At 45.8% G+C, this 17,451-nt stretch overlaps 1 protein-coding gene across 1 annotated transcript; it reads left to right on the top strand.

Moving 5' to 3' along the window:
* Window positions 1–832: 832 nt before the first annotated feature.
* LOC144143274 (uncharacterized) lies at window positions 833–12,837 on the top strand. The gene is made up of 8 exons (XM_077675048.1): window positions 833–1,028; window positions 5,269–5,487; window positions 7,450–7,536; window positions 8,946–8,996; window positions 10,148–10,206; window positions 11,125–11,347; window positions 12,355–12,471; window positions 12,744–12,837. Exons 1-7 carry the CDS (start codon window positions 833–835, stop codon window positions 12,465–12,467), a joined length of 948 nt encoding a protein of 315 aa, XP_077531174.1. The 3' UTR covers window positions 12,468–12,471; window positions 12,744–12,837.
* The last annotated feature ends 4,614 nt before the right edge of the window (window positions 12,838–17,451 follow it).

Raw genomic sequence — 17,451 nt, 5'->3', positions numbered from 1 at the left:
TGACGATAAAGATGGGCCACATTTGAAAAGGCGGCTTGCTTTCTAAAGTATTGTTTTTTAAGCAGAAGGTCGACTTCCTACGAAAAATGCGTCTGCGGAAGATGTACTAAAGAGATGAACTTTCAATATTGTGAAGCAAAAATTGCCTTGCACTGTGCCTTCAATGTCATTGTTCATCTTTATCACAGACACCACACGCGAAGTTGAGCTGTGGATTGAGAACCGCGGCAAGAGCCGCAAGCGTGTAGGACAGGGTCCACTGCCAGCGACGAAAAAGGTGAGGTCACCGTAGCTGCCATGTTTGTGACCCACAAGCAGGGCGAAAGGCTGCCCACTTATCTGGTGCTCTTATCTTTCGGAGCCCTTAAAAAGCTGAAAGTGGGTTGCAAGAAAGAGTCGTGATGATGTCAGGTGTAAGCTATGTATAGTCACAGAGGTGGGCCTTAGTGCTGGCAACGTTTGTCTTTTTTATGGGGCCATATACATAGTGTTTGTGTGACATAACCTCTGTTGCTATTGCACTTTTACTAATCCCTGGGTACCTAAGCATGCCCGTCACGTGGTTCACGCACTGCAGCTCATGCTGGTGTGCTGTGCAAAAGAGATGCTCTATAAGAACTCTGATCTTGTAGACAGCCATTTCCTGCAGCCAGGGCTCCAAATCATACATATAGCATTATCCAAAGTAAAACTAGAAAATGGGCCTTGTGTGGATGTTACAAGTCTCCCTGTCTGCATTATTCATTAATAGATGCGCCGAGACAGACAAGAAGGAAACAGATTGCTGAAGCATCTAAGAGCAGAGGCAGCACATGAAAATGAGGGAGACCTCATGTTTGGAGCATACCTGCAAAATGAGCCGGACCAAACGGAAGACCCTGACCAAGAAGTAAAACTACTGCGGGAAGCGGTGCAGGAGCTGCCAAAGCTCAAAAGGGACCTCGAACAAGCACGGGAGGAGGTGGAGACGCTGCGCAAGTTGAACAGAGATCTGCAGCAATTGCTCTGCGAAAAACGTTTTCACCATGGTACGCAAGCGATATCTGGCCTAATGTTTGTTTTTGTGCATACTGTGATTTTCTTCATCTATGTACTGACCTGGCTAGTGCTGGCTTCTAAGTAGATTTCGCTGTTGTCTACGAGAGCACTAAGTTCGTTACTTGCGTTGCTTTTCATTCTAAATAATACAGACTGTTCAGGCCTTTTAGACGCGACGCTGAGAGGAGCATCTCTTGCCGGCGGCCCTGTCCTGCGTCTGTTGTCGTCGTCCGCGTCCGCACAGCTGCGTCTCTTCTCCGCTCACCCACTCTCCTCTCGCCGTGATAGCGCGCCCTCTCCCCAACATCTTTGGCGCGCGCAGTGTGGCGCGCTCTCTCACTCCGCCGATGGGTGGCACTGCGCGGCGCAAGCGCGCTGTGTGCATGTGCAGCGCCCTCTCTTTCCGCGGTCTCCTCTCCTTCGGGCGCGCTGCGCATACAAGCAGAGTGCCGCGCTCCGGCTGGTCTCTGTCGACGGTCGTCCGCACTACGCTCTCTCTCTCTCTCTCTCTCTCTCTCTTTCTCTCTCTCTCGCATTACCCGACGATTGCTCACGCAATTTGAGTAATCGACCCAATGGAAACGCACAATGGAACCCGCTTCAGCGTCGCATCACACCAGGGTTCCCGCGAGGGGAGGTGGGCGTAATTTTTTTTACAATTAGCTGTCGGGAATGTGTGAAGAGTTTCAATGTATGTTAGTGTCGCTGCATTAATGTTTTATCAGCACTCTGGCGTGTGACACATGGGCTTTAAATTAAAGAAAAGCATGAGGGGGAATTTCAAGTTTGGGTTTTACGTATTGAAGCTATTTTGGGCTGTAAGGTTCATGTATCATAGTGCAGGCCTGTAAATTACTTTGGACAACATGCCTCAGGTTCTTCACAGAGTGCTGAAATCTTCCACACTACCGTCCTGGTTCTTGCCACCAACAGAAAAAAAACAAGTCGCTTTAGCTGGCAATGAACCACCATTATTTGTTTTGCTGTGCCTTTTGCTGGTGCGCCTGGTTATGATCAGAGACGGAATGATGAAGGTATTATGAAATAAGCATACAAGGATTGAGAGTCTGCAAAAGTTCATTGTTTGGTTTGGATTGGACATTGTGATAGCTGTGCACTTCAGAGAAACTGCAGAGTACAATCTGCTCAAGCAGTATTGTACACTGACATTGCCCATGTTCCTGCTATGCTTCAGTGCGCACTATTACCTTCGACGAACCGGCACGTGTCACTGACAACTCGAGCACCTCTGGCTGCATGTCAACCCGGCCGAAGGAACCCACCAGCAGCACGGCACCTTCTGCACTGACTGGTAAAGTTGCAAATGCGACTTTCTGTTTTTGGTCATCAGGGGGAATTTGTTGCCTTGATATCTGAGAATGTAATTTGAACCTAACAAGATTTTGAGTGTGTTTGTTCAGTCTAAGTACAGAAAGGGCATTTTTAAAATGGCCACAAAGACAGAAAAAAAGTTAGTTCATTAAAAAGTGTTTTATCCCAATAACAATGATGCCACTCTTATCGCAAACTTCAAACAAATAACCTAGATTTCGGTAAAATATATGCAGAAGTTTCAACTCCCCATGTGGCGTCACAGAAAATTGTTTGTTATTGGCAGCTGCCTACCTAAGCCTCTGCTAGATGTGCAAAATATGAATTTTGAAATGCAGAAATGAAAACGAAACCGATGTAAACTTTGTGAATGGTCCCGTTGCAACATGGCCTAGAACGATGTGCTATGGCAGCTAAACGGCCTAAAGTCAAAACCTAACTTTGCAAACGGGCGCTACTTAATATTTTTAACCAAATTTACTAAACATTACTGGCGCAGAGCAACCTGTCTCCCGGTTCAATATTGGTGCCATGATAACTGAAATGAGACGTGTATTTGTGAGCAGCACAAATTATTCTCCAGTAGCAGTGACTTGCGATGACCACTCACCATTTGCTCACACAGTTCATGCAAGTTAGTCCCAGAAATTACATTTCTGTTTGATAAATGAAAACGAAACGTTTTTTAAAAATTCATTTTTTAAGCTAGCTCAAATAGCTTTACCTGTTACAGAAACGCCATGAACAGTATGAAAAAGGGCGCCAAAATTGTCGTTTAAATGGAACGGTTTTTCATAGCCGCAGTAATGAACGAGTGAAAGCTGGGTGTTTTCGCTCAGTAAATAAACCTATATGACAGTGCAGCTCTGAAAAAGGTGACCAGCAACTTGAGATGCGAAACGACGGAGAGAATTGCTTTATTTCTTTGAAAGCTCTTCATTTTAAACTTCAGTAATGCGAATACATGGATAATTAAAACTGTACAATTTGGTCCGGCCAAGTCTCCATAGAAGTCTATGCATAAGGAAGCCTGTTAATTTGAACACAGGCAGGTTCTGCCACGGGTAATTGGAAGTACGGGCCATGGTGTCAGCGACTTGGCATCTGACACATGGCAGGGAAATGCACTCGCTGCCTATGCACAAGACTGTGCCCCCTAGTATTGTAATTAAGGAAGAAGGAAGAGAGAAGATGAAATGGGAAAAAACAGATTTTCCAGGTAAAATTGGGTAAAATTCTAGTCTTCATTGCTGATGACATGGCTGTGGACAGAGTGCGCTGGTGTGGTGTATTGACAGATGACATAATTGCTCAGGTCAGAAGCACCTTCTGCCGCCACTGTATATTTATTTGCTTGTTAGATCACAAAGTGCTGGATGTCACCTTCAAGGGCAAAAGGCAGACACCAATTACGGACCTAAAGGAGCACCAACACGAAATTTCAAAGCTGAGATAACTACTTAAAAATGCTTCCTCTTTATCAGGAGATATCTCCCAGCAAGTTTCAGCAGCACCCGCCGCGGTGGCTCAGTGGCTAAGGCGTTGCGCTGCTGAGCACGAGGTCGCGGGTTCGATTCCCGGCCGCGGCGGTCGCTTTTCTGATGGAGGCGAAAAGCAAAAACGCCCGTGTGTACGAGATTTCGGCGCACGATAAAGATCCCCAGGTGGTCAAAATTAATCCGGAGCCCTCCACTACGGCGCGCCTCATCGCCTGCGTTGCGTCGGCGCGTTAAAACCCCACAATCAATCAAGTTTCAGCAGCAACCGTTCGGCATAACATATTTTAAATCCACTTTAATCTTCGCCCGCACAAGAAAGCCCAGAGCGCCCGGGCTGACATGACATCTGCTACTTGCCCCATACTGTCGATGTCAAGGCTCCCGTGACGAAGCCGACGTGCTGGCTGTGGTTGGTGCGCACTGCTCCGGCGTGTGTACACGTCATGGTTTTGGGACTGGCGTCATGCTGCCCGGGCATGTGGGGACGGTGAAGACCTCGGCTGGTCTGGGTGCACGCGTGCGCTCGCATGCGCGTCCAGAGGGGCAGCGGTATGGCAAGAATGGTGGCCGCTCGGTGTCCGTTTTGTTGAAACCGAAACTGACACGAATAAATGACGCCGTTAATGAATGCTTCTGCTGCGCTCGACCGTCTAATGTGTCAGTATATGATTAGTGGTCTGGTAGGCGAAAAAACGTAATACCAAAATTTCGTGTTGGTACTCCATTAACCAAGAAATTCTTTGCCTTTCTGCTTCACAGTTGCAGTTGGTTGTATTCAAACTTTGACGGCTTCCCTTTACATTTGAATGAACAAGCTTTCACTGTGTAAGCGATGGTGTACGTGCATTTCAAAATTGGAACCGAGAGTATGTAATGAACGCGAAATAGTGCAAGGTCACTACAAATTGATAGCTGCAGCTTACACCTGCCGTACTTTACAGTGTGAGCATTGTCCGTGTGCTTCTGCTAAAGTGTGTGAAAATTTTCAGGCACATCTGCTGCAAATGATCGTGGAAAAGGTGAAAGCGCAAGTACACCGGCAGAGGCAACATCAAAGAGAGCAGCATCACTCTCACAGTTTGGTAAGATTATGAATCCGAAATTTTTTTTTTTGTGAAAAATTAAATTCCCCTTATATCCGATGCGCCTGCTTGAACCCAACAAAGTAGGTTCTATCCAGCTCCACGAAAGGTGCGCTCGTATAGAAACACTTCAGTAGACGTTGGCTGTTGTGCTTGTTTTATTTTTTAGTGAACAATCGGGGCAGGAGGAAACCGGACTGGTTCATTCTAGAAATACTGACATTTGCAGCTTGAAAATGTAGTTTTTCGTGAGAAGGTTGGAGGGGAAGGCATTGCAAGTCTGGAATGGTTGAAGTGATAATGTGCAATTTTTGCAGCATTTTATGCACGTGCCACTGGAACGGGGGCCGGATTGAGCCGGAATGTGTCACCACCCGCTGTGCCACCACCAGCTGTGCCACCACCGGCTGTGCCACCACCGGCTGTGGCACCACCGGCTGTGGCACCACCTGCTGTGCCACCACCGGCTGTGCCACCACCGGCTGTGCCACCACCTGCTGTGCCACGCAGTGATGAAACAGTGCCTACACCATCTGGTAACATCATTGCTTTGTCTTAGTGCACCTGTGCTGCTTTTCTAGAAACTATTGTACCGAATGCTCAAAGCCAATTAATATCAGTGTTTTTTTCTATTGTCACAAAATGGATAAGTGGAAATGTCGAACAGAACTAAGTCAATAGTGCCATTCGCAATCTGTGCTTGTGGCTTTGTATTTTTAGTTAAGGGTGACGTCAGAGTTGGTGGCTGCCTAGCTGTTTCAATGCTTTGACCTAACTAGCTTTGACCTTACCTCTAAGTAAAATAACTGCTCAAATTCCATTTCACCGTTACATTGAGGCTCGTTAGGTAACCCCTTTTCAGCATGCATTAAGCACCATGAACCTCACCTCAATCTCTCTTCACTGCTGTCTTTACCCCTAACTTGACCTCACCTCATCCTCCAGCACCAAATTGGTTTTCTCCCTGCAAAAACGCAAAACGCGCCCCGCAAGCCACAGGCGCGCTGACGCAGCCGCGGAGACCACCCGCGCGATGCGGGTAGCTCCAGCGACCACTTCTAACCTCTCGCTGAAACGCAACTCGAGGGGCATATGAGAGGGGCATGCGAGAAAAAAAGCGGATAACGTGGGCGAAAATTTCATTGTAAAACGTGACGCGCCGCTTACGAAAGCGCCCAACAAATATCCTCCGTGGTTGTAAGCCTAATCGCCTCTGGCGTTGCCGCCGCAAGCCGCCGCTTTGCACTTCGTTCGAGTTCGCTCATGCTTGTTGGGTTTCGTCGTCGCAGCAAGCATTTGTGAATCTTTATGAGCCTTGCACGCGCGTTTTTTTTCACACCAGCGTCCGCGATTGCGTGCCGGCGGCGGGAAGTGACTCGCGCTGCGCGCGGCAGCCTGACCAGTTTCGTCATGGTTTCGCCAATGGGGAGGCGCGAACCCTATGGCGGGAGCTTCGAAGCACTCGGGGATGCCGGCTGGCTAGACGATAAGGCCGCCGCTAAGGATATTTGATGGGCGCTCTCGTAAGCGGCGCGTATGACGGTTTACATTGAAAATTTAATGCTTTCCTGCTCACCTCATGCTGTTCCGCTCCCGTCGCACTCCTCCCATGATAAACACACTAGAGGTTTGCTCAAGTCAACGTAAATTTACCACGGCACCAGGCCGGGTGCCTCAATGCCAGCACTGCCGTACAGCAGAGACACGCGTGGATCAAGGCGCCCTACTTCAAACGTTTCCCTTTACCCTTGTGCATTCCAAGCGAAACATGGAACCTTTCATAACTGTTGCCATTTGATTTCTTAAAATGCTACCAGAAGCTATAGTGGCAGGGGCGACAGCAGGAGATGGAGTGAATTTATAAAGGAACACTGTAAATATCACTTATGTATTAATTTTTTGCCTCATATTTGCATGTGTTCTTGTTCAACAATGTTGACAAGTACAAACATTGCCACCGGACTTACACATTAAGTTTTGGCTGTGGGTATGTAAATCTATTGCACAGCTTCTTTTTCATTTTGGCCGGCTGGCTGAATCGAGTCATAGGCAGACAGGCAGACCAAAATTTCTGCGTTTTTGGTAGCCCAAGAGAGACTATTGTCTTTGCATAATTCAAAGCTTTCTTGAATGACAATCTGACAGTGGCATATGGAAGTGGGAAAGGACCCATCATATTCCCCCCCCCCTTCCTTTTGAACTGTTTGCTAAAGGGGATGGCTTCGTGACAAAAAAAAATATGTGTGGCCTTTAGGCCCTAGTCAGCTATATATGACAAACTGCGACATCTCAGCCTCCGAAAAGTAGTCCTGGAGCATTCGGGATTTTCAACGACTGCAGTGTTCTTTAAACTGAGCCGTGCGGGTGCCAGCGTAAATAGCTTAAAAATGCCCCAGTCAACACCATGACGGAAAAGGGCTTTTATTATTGCACAGTCAGTTTTACTGTTTTCACTAGAGATGTCTGCACTTATCACAGCATTTATGTTATTTTCTCAGGATCAGCACTGGCTGCTTCATCCAGCTGCACAGTGAGCCCTGCTCCCACAGCAGGAAATGTGGCGGCAACAGCCTCGGCTTCAATTGGTAAGATCTAAAAGCCTACTTGGAGGAAAAGTGCTTGGAATGTTCTATATTCAAGCCTGCGTCGTATTACTCAAAAATGATCATGGCGTGCATTATAAATATAGTATTTGCAGCAAAAGTTTATTGTTTAAAATGGTCTAACGTTTTGATTCTTTGGTACAAACTTTTTGCGGTGCGGAAATTTTACCCACTTTCTGGCCATTCCTGTCCTCAACTATTTTGCCAGTTTCTAGCGTCGCAAAGGAAAACAAGGAAAACTTATAGGATATCTATTTTTTCTCTTGCATTCTGCTTGCAACTCTTTTACCGTTGTTTGAGCTGCATGTGAAACCGCTAGAAGCATTCTCCTGGGTGCAGGTTTTTTGCAGAAACCTCCAGGGTTTCTGCAGGTTTTGGAGAAAAACAGTCCCTCATGCCTCCTTTTGTTTTTCTATCGCTACAAACAGCACAGTCCTTGCTGCTTCAGCCTAGGAGCTTGTAGATGAAATGGCTCGTCCCATCTAGCCTTTTCTCGCACCTCATACATGCACATGGGCCCCGCGTTTTGCTCAAACCCTCAGATTACCCACCAGCTGCCAATTCAGGCTGCGGCAATACTGCAAGTTTCGCTGCTCTTTCTCGCCATGATTCTGCAGCTCTGTGTGCCTCCAAATAAAGCTGTTGACAATCAAAACCTCTAGATGACAGGAAAAATGCTTCTATTACCATTTTATTGTCCCTCTACTAGATGCATAACTCGCAGAGTAACGATCCGCATAGGGCTGTCTCCCACCACCGTCACAGGTCTTCGTTGCATGCTTTTGTCGAATAACTCGCCACTAACTGATAATGGCACGCAATTCTCTCCCTCTTAGAAGTCATTGTCGCCTTTACTAAGTGCACCCCTGTAGAATGCACGCAACGAGAAAGTGGCCATGCTTTTCAGTGAACAGCGCACATTTGAAAGCGCTCTAAAATCCAAAAGGCCCGTTCTGAACATTGTGCTGCACTCTAGTGTGAAAAGAAGAAATCTTCAACAAATGTCACATATCCCTCAAGAGATGGCACATCATGTATATAAAGAATGCAGGCACATCACAGCGAGAAAAACCGTGAAACTTAATCTTGAACGCCCAAGCCAGATGTGGCCCGACAGCGGACCGCTACGGCCGTAATGCGTTCTCGGGCAGGGCCTGACAACAAACTGCAAAGGGTTAAGGACCATCTATTTCTGTTATAAACTTTACAGTGATGGGGCTGTACTTGAGCTTGGATGTGGTTTTGTTGTTGCTTTTGTGCTGCACGTACTCCAAAAAAATGTGCACCCATAATAAATTCTTATGGGTCGTCGTTTTAGCATCTTCAAGGCCGCATGTTATTTAGTATCTCAAATGTAATTTGTTCTACTTCCCCACCCCCATCTTTTGAAGGACTTGGCACTGGACTGAAGGCCCCTTTGCTGTCAAAGAAAAAACAAACAGGTATGGGCAGCACATATTCTTTGTAGAAAACCCCACTTTTCGTTGAGGTATACACACATAGGTAATTGGCAAGGTTAGTGGACTGCTTGCAGCCTGGGTGGCTGAGTTCAGTACCTTCCCATCTGTATATGTGCCCAGAATGCTTTTTGCGGCTCAAACTCTTTCTGTTCATTTGTTTACGTAGCTTTGCTACGAAGAAAACTTTTTTTTTGTGAAAGACGGTGCCACATTTTAACTAAAAAAGCATGGAGCAGTAGTGCGTTATGCTCAATCAGCCGTGCTGTTGCCTTTGAGGCTTCCTTCTTCCTTTATGCTGCCTATTTTAAGCAGCCTGATCTGCATATTGAATATCACTGAATGTTTTGTTTTGACGTACATGTGAAAGTTTCCATTTTCATGCCTTATGGTGGCATGGGGGCAGAAAACTCTTGAACAGAGTGTTCGTAATGCCATTGGTTTGTGCACACAGATAGCTGGGCTACACAATTTTTTATCACTTCTGCTGCTTCACAGCGTGATAAAGCGCTCACATGTAGTTTGGCCGGTGCTTTTGGGTTACTGCTGAATTTTGGTGGGCTGTACGGCCCTTGATTTTTAAATATCATGTGAGCACCAACCGGCAGGTGATCAGTGCCTTATCACGGTGAGCAGCAGTGAAATGAGTGAGAGTATTTCGCGTGTACATAACGATCCCGCCAGTGCATCAGTCGTCTGCTAGGCTGCTCCCACAAGCATAACACAACCCCTTTCTGCTGGTACTCAGGTGGCTGTGTTCATCATCATGAATAAAGTTCACGCATTTCGAAATCGTAGTCATCGCATAGCAATGAAGATTGTTGACTAATTATGACCGCCGAAGCATTGAATGGCAACCTACACATTGAAAGTCTTTATGCCTGCCATTGCTTTCACTCCCAACCTTCTTTGTTATTCACCTGGTTTAGTTACTGCATAATATTGTATATATAACCTGCTGTATATGATTTGTGCCGCGAGGGTTTGTTACTAGAAACTCGAAAGTCTGAAATTTTCATTTTGTACTTCTGTTCCCTACAAAACAGATTTCTTTCTTTTGTGGTCTGCTAGCAGCTACGTTGTGTTAGAAATGCCTGTGTGTATCATGCTAACAGTTGCTGTTTTTCACTTTGCAGCTTTGGGAATTCCTGATGACATCGACAGCCCTTGTGGGCAAGTGAACGAGGCTGGTGATGTAAGTGTATTGTTGGTTCCGATGTGTTTCCGTTGTTTGAAATGTATCAAAGTACCTATTAAAAATCTTAATGGGTGCTATGCTATACCTGACTGCTTATGCGAGCATCTAGTGAAGTGTGTTGGCATGGACGGGCTTCAAACTGGGGTGGTGCTAGGAAAATTTACTTTTTTTTTCTAAACTATTTTATTCATAAATTCAAGGGTGGTGTGGGATATTAGGGTGTTTTTATTCTGCTGGCCCATATGATGTCACTCCTGCCCATAGAACGTCACTTAGATGCGAAATATAAGTGTGTTAACACTCCTCCCATATTTTCAGGTAAGTGCCGTACTTGGTTTGAATGGAGGTGGGTGAGGTACTGGAGCCTAGTTCTTTTAAATTAAGCAAAGTTGTATTTTTCTTTTATGGTCCCTATAACTTGTAGCTAGGGTTCGCAGTGCTTACGAATAGTTATGCCTGACTTGGTACGTCTTTGTTTTTGCAGTGGATTTGTTTCATTCTTGTGACAATCGTGTGCACCGCAGTTTCAATTCATTTATGGCATCCTTAAAGGCCTGAGGGCATTATATAAGTTCCAGATTACTATTTGTGATCATACCCGCCGCGATGGCTCGGTGGCTAAGGCGCTGCGCTGCTCAGCACGAGGTCGCGGGTTCGATTCCCAGCCGCGGCGGCCGCTTTTCTGATGGAGGCTAAAAGCAAAAACGCCCGCGTGTACGAGATTTCGGCGCACGTTAAGGATCCCAGGTGGTCGAAATTAATCCGGAGCCCTCCACTACGGCGCGCCTCATCGCCGGCGTTGCGTCGGCGCATTAAACCCTACTATCAATCAATCAACTATTTCTGATCATGCGTTGACAGCTGCCTGCAGGTTTGGAATTCCTTTGCACATATTGAGCCACTCCTTGTTTGCAGGTACACCTGGGGCACGGGGTCTACATCGGCCACTCAACGTGGGTCAGCCTTATGTCCACACCAGCGGACAGTACGTTTTGTAAACGGCTTGCAGTGGCTCTTTGGGGACCGGAAGTCCTCGCAAAGAGGAGCCTGACGGGCAGCGCGTCAAACAAAGCGGTGTCCAAAGGCAACAAAACCACTTTCAAAGCCCTCTCGCCGCTGAAGCTGGCTGGGATGTCATGTAGGTGTATACAATTTTTTTTTGTGTTAAAAATATGAATGTTCGCGCTGTGTCTATGTGCACCCGTAGCATGCACCAATTCTCAACTTAGCACCAATTAAAAATATAAAATAACTATTGTTTTGGGCATTGAGCCAAGTCATGCTGGCTTTGTTTCTTGCTTACCAGCACTTAAACAGTGAATATTGCATGTGCATGTTTGACGGGTATTTGAATAATTTTTCTTGTGTCTTGTGCTTACATTGACTATGTTGGGATGGTTTTATTGTGCCCCTAATTGTAAAGCACAGTTAAGTAGAAAAATTTAAAAAAAATTTGACGCTGATTCTGTGGCGTGTGTGCAAAGCATTACACCGTGCACCTGGCAGAAGATATCTTACTTGATGCACGCAATTGTACCAGCAAAAATTCTTCGTCCTTCATAAACTTTCTTATCTAGCTCCTGCTGGAATTAAATATTCAGTGCCTTGACCTTCATAGTTTTGAATGCGAGGGGCCGTTGGTTCATTCGCTGCTTATTCGTGAATACTACGTGGAAGTGTTCGTGCTCTCAACAATGTTTATGCTAAGGGCCAGTGAAACCTTGCGTGAAAATATAGGTCTGCTTTATTTACGCAAATCACGTACCCATGTCTTCGGAACATGCACTGACAAAGATCTGCTCTATATGCAGTTGTACCTGTGGAAGTATACCCACTGAAATGGGGGGGTGGGGCAATTACAGTAGAACACGTGGAACAATTGGCTAAGGTATGTCCATGAAGGAATGGGCATATCAAAATTTATTTCAGGATGTATATGGATTGTTTTGGATTAGGTAAAGTTGGATTTCGGGAGGAGTTCGTTTCATAGCAATGCTGCTGGTTGCTTTGGAGCCAGCTTCGGTGTGGCGCCCAATAGTAATGCAGGCACAAACTTGAAGGCTACATTTAGGAAAAGTGGTGCACATTAGAATCATGCAAATGCAGTACATAGCTGGCGCTCTGTTTTTTGCTTGCTTTTTTCAGCGGCTTTCTGGACCTACCTGGAGGAACAAAATTGCCCTACCGAGGAGCGCTTCAAGCGGCACAAGCTTCTGAGCCGGTATCTGGCTCAGAAGTGCTCGGACCTGCGCCGCTAAGTTGGTAAGGAATGCTAATGCCCATGGTGTTTCTTTTACCAAAAGTGCTTTAACATAAACTGTTATGGCGGGGAAGCTTTATGCGTTTTAATGTTTCTTGGTTTCACTTTGTATTGATTGTATTGCTCGTCTTTTTTTTAAGTAGCACATAGTGGGGCAGTGTAGTTGCAGAAAGCGGCCCTTGAATGAGCCGCTTTTTGCCCAAAAACCGTGTACCACTGAAAGTCATTTTGCACACCTTTATGGTTAAAACGCTTGTTTGTTTTTTAAATGCAGGGTTCATGGTGCAAAACTGTGCTCGACAAGTGAAGCCATGGCAGTGCCCAGAAACTGTTGTAAAGAGTGGAAAATAAAATGAATAAGTACCGCAAACTGCTTTTTTTTTCGGACTGTGATCAGGCATGTGCAGTCTGCGTAACATCTAACTTTTGGATTGCATGCGTGAATGTACCACTTTTTGCATTGCTTACATTGCCTTTTGGTACAGCTTCCTGAAATCAGTTATTCACTGCAAACAATTTTAAGCTTCTACCAGAAAGGCGAGAATGCCCACAAAAGCTTGTTTCTTGGACATATTTTTATTGAAATTGTTACGCATATCCTGCATACTTCAGGTACCTAATAGAAAAAGCATCATGGGAAGTAAATTTCTTATGCGAAACAAGTTGAAATTCGAGACATGACAAGATTTACTACGAAAACAGACATGACAGGATTTACTACAGGACAGGATTTACTACAGACTACAGGACAGGGTTTACTACAGACTACAGGACAGGATTTACTACAGACTACAGGACAGGATTTACTACAGACTACAGGACAGGGTTTACTACAGACTACAGGACAGGATTTACTACAGACTACAGGACAGGATTTACTACAGACTACAGGACAGGATTTACTACAGACTACAGGACAGGATTTACTACAGGACAGGATTTACTACAGACTACAGGACAGGGTTTACTACAGACTACAGAACGTCCCATTCCCTCACAGGATTATTGTGTCGTATTTTTCTGTTGCGTTTTTCGACTGGGCAAAAGAAAAGAAACACCTTATGGCAGGACTGAAGGTCCCTACACGTGCCAACCGGTCATTTACGTATCATCCAGGTAATCCACTTTCAAGTTTTATAGTGATGGAGGGAGGGCCTGGTGTACCTGTACGAGGTTTCCGCTATATGAGCAACCTTAACAGTTTACGTATCTTCTAGGCTGTGTGTGAAAGCTTATTGGAAGTCTGCTGAAAAACAGCCGGCACTAAAGCAAAAAAATCTTGCACCCCTCCGTCTATCGACGAGGATGGTTGAACTTGAAGCTTTCTCGTAAGGTATTCCTCAGTTGTCGTCTCAGTGTGGACTTGCAGATGATTAGGCCGGGTGTTGAGCAGCTTTGTACACGTTCCTCTAAAACAGGAACAAAAGCTCGTTCCTCATTCCGCCAAATTTTGAAAGGAGTTCCCGTTACAAGTTCCTTTTTTGTGAAAGGAACGCGTTCCAGTTCCACTTCGAACATTGGAACGTGTCGTTATGTGAACATGACATTACATTACAAAACCCGAAGATTTGTACACAAACAATCACGTGATCCACCCTGTCACTCTCACTCAAACTCCCAGGTACTTATCGAAGAAAAGTACAAGAAAAGTTGAAACCTATTAGCTAAAGCAACTCTGAACGCTATCCGACGGCCTTTGGGCGGCCTCTTTCATGTATTGTCTATACGGCGCGCGATAAAATTGTGCCCAAAAATGACAAAATTCCTCTCCTTTATTGAACACAACTGTTGGGAAAGTTGGTGCATTATGATATATCAAAAGCGCGACTTGGACAACGACACAAATGAAGAAGGGTTGGACAAGCGCTCACTTGCAACTAACATTCATTTAACATCATCTCGTATTTAAACATGCATCACTAGGAGCATGCGCACTGGAATCGACTAAATGGAAAATTCAAACTCTGTGGCACGGAAACGCACAGATGTGTCGCTAACCACTTGTCGCGTTTTTTCTTAATGTAGAAGGCTTGCAAGAGCTCCATCGCTGTGCACTATCACTTCTGCCGAGAATTCGAATCTGGCACACATGTATAAATTTGGCACACATGCATACATGTTTAAATACGAGACGATGTTTCAAATATTGTTAATTGCAAGTGAGCGCTTGTCCCATCGTTCTTCATTTATGTCGTTCTCCGATTCGCGCCCTATTTTTCAATCATTACTGTCCTTTGTCAACACGACGCGTGCAATACAAAATGACCTGGCGCTCCCGTCGACCCATTCCCGTCAGACATGCGACAGACCGCGCCGTGACGAACTGCGCGCGTATTCTGTAACTTCGAGCAGGACAACCTCCCGAGACACTGCGGTGCGGCTAGTTTTATTGATTGCCAATGCCCCTTCGCACGACCTCACAACAAGCGCAACTCCCCCGACAACAACACACCCGCGCCTCGCGCGCACTAACGCGGTAATTACCCATGACAATATACAGACACGATGGTTTCACAAGGGAGCGCGCAGCGCCGCTCGGACTACGACAACCTTTCCCGGGCAGGGAAGAATTCCATCGGCTAGACGCGCATCCTGGCTTCCAAAGGCCAACGATGAAAGGTGAAAAGCATCCTCGCGGCTGCGCTATTCACCCTTTCAAACGCCGCGTAAGCTCAACCGGCAGGAAAGCAAGCACAAGCTGCCGCCCGCTGTGTGATTAATCTTCTGCCTTTGACCTTCGAGGAAGCACATTCCCCTGAAGGGCGGGCAAATTGGATAGGTTAAAGGAAGAGAAACACAGCAGCGACTTGTTGATTTTTGTGCTTGAACCTTGGCATCAAAAACAGCCAAATCCTAGCGATTTATTGTTTGCAGAAAGAACGCCATTCCTGAGTTTCCTTCATAAATTTAACGAGTCACCGTTACAGTTCCACCAACCCTTGATGGAAAGGTGGCGTTCCTCCGTTCCTCCAAAAAGGAAGTAGTTCGAGGAACGCCGTTCCTTGGAACGCCGCTCTGTACAACACTGGTGTTGAGGAGCTTTGACTTTTTCCCACGCGCATTTCGGGCGTATGATTGCAACGTCCTTGACTGCGACTCCTCGCCATTCGCTTTCGCGCGAAAACAATTTGCGGTCAACTATAATCGTCGTTTAATGAGGATTTGCATATTTTTTGTCTAATTCGGCGCCGTCGTGCACTCCTCCACAAATAAAACTGCTTAGACTGTGTCAGGATGGCGCAGTCGGATGTACATAGGCTTCATAATGCCAAGGACCCTGGTTCGATACCACAAGGGCAAGCGTGTTTCTCTTGACTTCCCTCACGATCATCACCGTCATCGGAGAAAGTTGGTTTTCGTCAACTGCATTTTGTGGTGCGCATGGGCTCCATCAATTAGACATAGATAGCTTCAATTCAATAAATGGGCCACCAAGGCACCGTTGAGTCTCTACTCTTTCGTCAGTTCTTTTGAATATGTAACTACACTGTTCGCAGTTGGAATGAGATAACGTCGTTTTTCTCACGACGCGATGGCACGGCCATGTCAGCGGCGGGGTTACTGAGTATACCCCATGAGCAAAAGGCTAACAGCTTGGCTGGAAATGTTTTTTCGATAATAAGGGTAAGAAAAAAACAACGCAACAAACACACAGGGCAGCCCGATTAGATAGACTTGGACGTTTTATTGCAAAACACAAGGTTTTTCAGAGCAGAAGCACTGTGTGGCGCAAATGCTTCAAGCGGGTTTTGGTCACCCACCACCGGCAATCAAGCGCATGTTTCACAAACACCCTCAATAGCAGGAGAATGTTCAAATCAAAATTCAGAGGGCATATCGCCAGCACTGCATTTATTCGTGGTATTGTGCGCTCCTTAGGCAGGATTTATAAGAATTATTTTGTCAATCCATCCCTTACGAGGCAAAGTTGTTCCTCTGAACGTGTTGTATGGAACAAATGCAGGCTGCTACAACAGCGCCAGAGAGTAAAACAGTTGCCGCTAAAATTTTGTACAGGGGGTGGCCGTGGTATTCATTCACGAAGCTGTCAGCTGCATGTAGCGAGCCTTGATACTTGAACCAGCCAGAATCGAATATTGTCTGGACTGAACGTGCGCACCACCTGAAATGCCGGAATCATTGGCGCACTGATGTGGGTTCAAGAACGGTAGACACTGGTTCGTCACTTTGAACAGCATCCATGCCAAAGTGGGGCTACAATACACACTTGACCTTTTTTAACAGCGGCTGCAAGGTTTTTTCCAAGACTGACACTTTTCAGGCAATCTGAAAGTGTGAAAAGACCAAGTGTTTCGCAGGAATCATTATCATTGATAGTGTATCTTACAGAGCGGAATCGTTCAATCTTGCGCTGAATAATGATAAATAATATGTAAAAATTGGCGCAGACACAATAAGGTTTCTGTCAAACGAAGTTTCAATTTCACGTCTTCTAACCACTGGCTCGCACAAATTTCTTCGTACCTATCTGTACAGCAAACGTTGAAAGGAACCGGAGTCGTCATTGAAAACACCACCCTCTAAAGAATCCGCCAATGTATGATACGGAAATGTAACGTTGGCAATTTGTTGGCACACATATACAATTCACAGGAACCCACCGTCTCTCCTTCTGTGCTCTTCAAAAACATGACACTTTCAGAAATTATCTCATCTTACGCAACTGCCATGGGAAATACCAGCCTGATGTTCACTGAACAAACATGGGAGGTATACCAGTATAAAACATCTTACCTATCCTTACTTTCTGCCACTTGATTGAAAATCCTTGTTGTAGGGATTGGTAAAACGGCCACCCATCCACTGTAAGTAGTCTATAGTGGACCTTGCGTATTCGCAAAAGCTGCATAGTACTTTCAGCTTTTGAAACAGCTTTAGTTGCAGTATTTCAAGCAACCTATCAAGAGGAGCAATAAATTTAGTATATAGGCTCCTTGAAAGACTGGCATTGACTCACTCGC

Source organism: Haemaphysalis longicornis, unplaced genomic scaffold, assembly GCF_048455015.1.
Source record: "Haemaphysalis longicornis isolate Haplotype H1 unplaced genomic scaffold, Haemaphysalis longicornis Haplotype H1 scaffold_6, whole genome shotgun sequence".
Taxonomy (NCBI): Eukaryota; Metazoa; Arthropoda; class Arachnida; order Ixodida; family Ixodidae; genus Haemaphysalis; species Haemaphysalis longicornis.
This window is presented reverse-complemented; position numbering and strand designations above follow the sequence as displayed.